General features: G+C 43.1%; 1 protein-coding gene across 1 annotated transcript; it reads right to left on the reverse strand.

Moving 5' to 3' along the window:
* Positions 1-672: 672 nt before the first annotated feature.
* LOC311051326 (angiopoietin-related protein 4-like) lies at positions 673-6,109 on the reverse strand. The gene is made up of 7 exons (XM_084065878.1): positions 5,599-6,109; positions 4,781-4,891; positions 4,391-4,481; positions 2,663-2,776; positions 2,418-2,513; positions 1,847-2,128; positions 673-1,308 (listed from the first exon to the last, which is right to left on the reverse strand). Exons 1-7 carry the CDS (start codon positions 6,070-6,072, stop codon positions 1,136-1,138), a joined length of 1,341 nt encoding a protein of 446 aa, XP_083922004.1. The 5' UTR covers positions 6,073-6,109; the 3' UTR covers positions 673-1,135.
* Between the last annotated feature and the right edge of the window lie 340 nt (positions 6,110-6,449).

Genomic DNA, 6,449 nt, shown 5'->3' on the forward strand with positions numbered 1-6,449 from the left:
CTAAAACAACTCTGGCATTTGATGATTTGGCTCTGGCATATTCGTCTGGTTTTCAGGCTAAGTGGCCACATAGAGAGAGGGCAATTTATACGACAAATTTGTAAGCCAACTATAATTTTAAAAAGTATCTCTCCACAAATGTTATGACACTAGTTGACCAAGTATAAATTAGCCTTCACTTTCAAATGTAAACTGCAGCTGCTTTGTGAAAAAGATTTTTTTGTTTTTCAATGTTTTTTTGTTAAATCATTAGAACCACTTAGCCCTATTTTGTACTTGGCCGTGCTGACAATTTAATCCCAGACCTTATGGCATAAAACGCATTGGAAAACTGGTGAGGGGATTCAGGGAGCCCATAGGTACAAACTGTCACCTGGCCTACCGTATATCATCCTCAAGATTAGTGTGTTTTTTATTACATTCATGCAATGGTATGTGATGATTTCCTCCAAATAAAGATAAAGTAGCCCCCTTTTTGGAGGGGAGGGGGATTATAAAATATAAATATGTATTATAAAATGGGTTTAGCTTCTATGTATGAAACAAATACTAATATAGTTGTTTCTTGACTATGATCAACCCATGACGACCTCCACTAGGGAGAGCTGTTGTATTGTTTACGACTGACGCTTGGACCAACTGAAACAGTGCACAGCAAAGTAGTGTCTCAAAGATTTGCAAGATTTTATTTTTTTACCATTCAAATCGGTGAATATATATAAAAACAACTGTACAGTAGTCTTGGTTTGAATATAAGTTCAAAGCTTGTAAATATAAAACTATGGCAATAATTACACAAAATACATAAACATAAAACATGTCAAATGATTCAGAAGTGCTACATAGCCCTTATAAAGGGAATTATGTTACAGCAGTTTGTAAGACTGAATTATTCCACTGAGACAGTGAGATAACATATAGCATAGCATATAAATAGTGGTCATTTCAGCTTAGATCACTAATATTTTGCATATCGCAGTTAGCAATATGATTCCTTATACAATCCTCGTCGTGTTGTTGTGAGCTTGTCGATCGGCTATTTTCAGCGAAGGCTTTCCCCACAATAACAGAAAACAGAAAATACACTAGCATAGAGCCCTGAGGGACTCCGCTCAGCCATATGGGGTTTAAGTGGTTAAAGGTGTTTGATGGCGGCCGGTGCGATCTTCAGAGTGGTGGTTCTGAGGGGGTTGTTGCGTGCCGTCATGGTTTTCCAGAACATGGTCTGCTGTGCTCTGGCCTGCTTGTGTCTTCTGGGATACCTGCCGTTCAGGTTGGACTCTCCACAGCTGCTGAACCACCAGCCACCTGCAGAACACAACGTTCACAATGTTTAACATTCAACATGTAGAAAACCAACAACAGCAGCATCTTGAATGATATTTAGGCGTTTAAATTGGATTTGGAGTTCAAAATATATAGCTGTAGAATCAAGTATTTTCTTTAGAGATTATTCTATCGTAACTTTTTTGGTTAAATGAATAATCGAGAAGTGAGCTTCTCAAAAATCTACTTGGAAATAATAAAAAAATATATTTATAAACAAATTGATTAATCGGATTAACCACGTAAGCCATATTTTATACTTTGTCATGCAAAAATATATAAAATAACTTATCTAAAAGATTACAACGTGACGCTTCCGATGCGTTGTGAGTCTATAGATCTGCTATGTTTGTTATTTTCATTTTTGAAAAATAATTGTTTATAATCGATTAAATCGGTTTGTTCGATCAAATGTTCCACCCTTCCTCTAGAATGTCAGTTAAAGTTTCCCTCCCCCAATGAAACGATAACGTCCCACTGTTGTGAAGATGAGAGCATGTGCATGTGTTGTTTCTCTCACCTGAGAGGAGTTTGGCACAGTTGCTGTTGTCGCTGAGGTCGTTGTCCCTGTCCGATGTGGAGAAAGGACGTCCAGAGGCTCCGGCCGCCTCCACAGACACAGGAGAGGAGGAGGAGGAATCCTGGAGCAGATGGAGGGCGTAGTTCTGTTCTTCTCCATCCAGGCTGAAGTGGTACTGAGCCGACTGCTTCTGTCCCGTCCAGTCGGAGAGCTCCACTTGCAGCGTGTACTGGCCCTGTTTGGACAGTGAGTGCATGTGGTCCAGTCCCAACCAGAACTCACCTGCAAGGTGAAGAAGAAGCATTCAGGTTAGTCACATCATGTGAAACAGAGGTCACTTACAGGTGCTGTTAGTGATATTTGTGTGTTAAATGGATAAAGCTCTATATTCTGATAGTAATCATTGCTATGAGTGTTAGTTCAGTAACTAACAGGGGTCTCCCCATCTCTTCAGCTGTTAAATAAACTGAAAATACATCTTCAGATGGGTCACCAAATTCATCTACATTTTTAAAAGTAAAGAATCTGAGTACTTCTTCCTCCACTGGTTTTAGAATGTATGTAGACTCACCATTCAGGCTGCCGAAGCCTTTCTGATACTGGAGCCACAGCTGGTTAAAGTTCTGCGATCCATCGAGACGTTTCTGAATGACGGTCCAGCCACCTTCTGCAGGCAAGAAAAGCGAGAGGAGAAAGACCAGGTCAGATTTGTTTTTTGTTTTTGAGGCTTCAGATTCCTGCCCAACGTACAAACACATTTTAGCTTTGAGACAAAGGGTGTATAATGAGTTGTGTGTGTGTGTGTGTTGGACTCACCAGCGGTCATTTCACAGAGGACAGGGAAGGGATGGGACTGTAGTGGCTGGATGGTGTACACACCACTGGCTCTCTGCCCTCGCTCAAACAGCTCCTGACAGTCTCTGGCCAAACCTGGCAGAACCAAACAGAGGACAAACAGACGTCAGAACGGCTGTCAAATTGATCCCGTTTGAGTGCCAATGACCACATTTGCAATTTCCTTTTTTTTCTCTACTCCTCCTGCCCAACACTCCCTGCTGACAGGTTCCGCCCCAGCCCGTAGAAATACATGCAGAGACACCCTCCCCGCCCAGCTTCCCTCCCCCAAACACGGGCCAATTGTGTTCGTATAGATAAGACGCTCGACAAAGCTGGATGCACCACGGTGAATTCGAACCCGTAACCTCTGCGGGCGGTGGTGGGCAGATACTTTACCACTGCGCCACCGGAGCACCCTACATTTGGGGAGGGGGTTCCAGAGGGTTTGTTAATATAGCAATAGCATCAAGTCAAACAACTTTAACTCTATTTTGTTCTTAGGCTATTTTCTGAAAATGTTTGAAAATTATAAACACATTTCTTTTTTATAATTTTGACTTTTTGTTTGTTTGTTGCACAAATCTTCTCTTATCTGGCTCAAAATCTTTTCAGGTGGGTGTCCTTGACATGAAAATCACTTATCTAGTTGGCTGGTGAATTGTGTAAAGTGTTGGTAATATGTTTGAGTTGGAATCCCAGCAGCATGTCTACAGTGCATGTAGGATAAGTCGGCTAAAAGGGCGGGGAAAAGGCTTGTGTCCTAATTTTCACTGAACTTTGAACTGACTTTTAGCTGCACTGCCAGCAAGTTAACTATTGTAAACTCAGGAGCAAAGGTCTTGGTTTTCTTTCTGCTTACAGTGTAGAACGGTAGAACAGTGTGACCTCACGTAACAGGGGCCATTGTGCTATAGTTGCTTGTAAATGGCTAAACTGCTCCTTCTATGATAAGATCATTTTACAGTACCTGATTTCTGAAGAAGAAGAGTATTACATATATTTGTTATCTATACACTTGTGTGTGTGTGTGTGTGTGTGTGTGTGTGTGTGTGTGTGTGTGTGTGTGTGTGTGTGTGTAGGTGTGCAGGTCTGTCAAAAAAGATTAGACAATTATTACATAATTGTCTAATCTTTTTTTTGCATAATCGTGTAGATGAGCTACACGATTACCCTTGCATTGTTTGCTCAACATGTACGATAGCTGAGAGCATGAGTATCTATCTATAGAATTGGGTAGTGTGTTAGGCTACCCAAAAAACACTGCACTCCAAGTGTGGCACCGCTGCTGCTGGTAATAAAGGTTTTACTACTAACACACTTCCAAACACTGGACAGCTGGAACTGTTTAGTGTCCAGAAAACAGCGTTTAGCTGGGGGGCTTGGAGGTAAACTAGGGGAAAGGTTGTTTGCCACTTATGGGTGGACTTTTAAAAACCCTACACTTAGTTGACCCGAGTCCCGAGGCCAACCTACTTTCTTACTAGGCCCACTTCCCTTTTTTCCCTCTTCACCAAATATCTTCACGAAAAATACCCATGTTGTCATTTTGTTAGATAGGCTATTTTCTTCGGCTTAAAGTTCGCCTCAGAATAAAGTGGTTTTGCTAGTAGTGCTGCTGTATGACTGAGAAATAAGCCTTGACTGCTTTGGTGGTTTTAAAATAAGGTGAAACGTTACTTGTTGAAGGCATGAAACATTTTCTCTCACCTGTCTTTGGCTCGTTGTGTTCCATCATGTCTTCCCTCAGCGCGGTCTCCTCATCTCTGTGTCGGTGATGTCTCACTTTCCTCTGCACCACCTGAAACAAAGTTCATCAAGTTAATGTAGTTGAATGAATCACTAACAAGTCCATCCCCATAGTTAATGTAGTTGAATGAATCACTAACAAGTCCTGATCCCCATAGTTAATGTAGTTGAATGAATCACTAACAAGTCCATCCCCATAGTTAATGTAGTTGAATTAATCAATCACTACCATATGTCTTTTTTAAGTGAACTCTGAACATGTTGGTGAAATGTTTCTTTGAGGATTTTGCTGTGTGGTTCAATTGCTAAGTTTTTCTGTATGAAAACTGTGTGTGGGTGTGGCGTGCGTACCTTGCTCTGCAGTGTCTGTAGGTGCAGGTTATTCTTCTCCAGCTTGTCTTGTTGCTGCCTGATCTTCTCCACCAGCTCATCGATCTGTTTGTTCTGAGCTTCCAGGATCCTCTGCAGACAACGACAGAAAACCTCATGAGCTTCACAGAAGCAAGTGTCACTTCATCAACCTAACCTGCATCATGTTGCCTGCCCTACACCCATACGACCACCACGCAGTGGCTGCTAATTCTGGTTCCAGGCTACAGTAGTAGGTCTGCTTAATCTAATGTAATACAACTGAGAAAGAAGCTGATTAACAGCCAAAAGACACGCACATCCCAGACCTACTGGATCAAAAACAGTAACAGTATATAAGAATAAAAAGTCTGCACACCAATATTGCTCCCAAATGCCCTTTTACTTGTGTAACGTTTGGAGCCACCAGGCTCTTCCTCTGACCTTTTTAAACGTGCATTTGGGAGCAGCAATATTGGTGTGTGGATTTTTTATTCTTATATACAATAGTAACTGGCCATCATGTGGTGATTCTTCTGCATTTTTAGTAATCAGTGTATCGTTATATGTAGCTGGTGGATAAAACAACCCTTTCCTTCACATTTGATTGATGTTTTTGTCAAACATGCATACCAGTATACAGTACGTGACCATATATTTGTACATATCTGTCAAAAGGATAAAATACAAAAAACTTGAGAGCTTATTTTCATTGTGGTCCTTTGAGTGCAAACCAAACACATTTCTAATAAGGTGATAATCTCTCCTCCACTTAACACCCACACAGACCAGTGAGCAACCCCAGATGTCTCCTCTCTTACCTGGATGAAGGAGCCGCTGTCGTTGCTCTCCGCCTCTCGCTCCCTCTGCACTGCTCCGTTGATCTTCTCCTCCAGCCTGTCCATCCGGGAGAGAACGGCCTCTCTGTCCGCCTTGGCCTCCTCCACCGAGGCCCTCACCTCGCTGGCCAGCGCCTCCACCTTCCTCTCCCTGTCCTCCACCTCCTGCACCGCCTCCTCTCCTCCATCCTGGTGTCCGGCGTGGGCCAGCTGGGCCAGCGTGCCGTTGAGCAGCTGCAGCTGGGCATTGATGTCCTTCATCTGGACCTTGTTCTTGTTGACATGCTCCTTCAGTCCCTGGCCCAGCTGTAGCATGCCATGGGCCACCACGTTCACGTCGTCCCAGGACGCGAACCTCTCTCTGCCCGCCGCCGCCGCTCCTCTCTTCTCCGAGGGGAAGCCGGTTCCTACGTGGACCATGATGGTGAGCGTGAGTACGACGAGCGAAGGCATCATGTTCTCTGTGGCTGTGTGGATTGGTGTGTCAGTTGGAGATGATGATAGTGTTTGAGTTGGGTGCTGCCTGGCTGGGTGCTGTGGAGGTGCTTATATAGGCTACTTGTCCCCATGCTGCTGGGGGAAGAGAGCGCTGTCATTGGCTGCTGTTGAAAGAGGGGGGTGTCACACTCTGGTAGTTGAGGAGCTGCTATGATGCAACGAGCTGTCTGTATTTACTGAGTAAACGGAGTGATTACCGAGTGATTTGGCTTGAATGTTGGATTTGATTTTAATACATTTTCAAACCAAACTACTATTTTGAGCAGTGATAATCAGTCTCTTCCTGATTTCTCTCTTGCAAGTAATCATGTTTCTTTTGCTTTTCATCTGGGAGA

Source organism: Gymnoscopelus microlampas, assembly GCF_963454915.1.
Source record: "Gymnoscopelus microlampas genome assembly, chromosome: 9".
Lineage (NCBI taxonomy): Eukaryota > Metazoa > Chordata > Actinopteri > Myctophiformes > Myctophidae > Gymnoscopelus > Gymnoscopelus microlampas.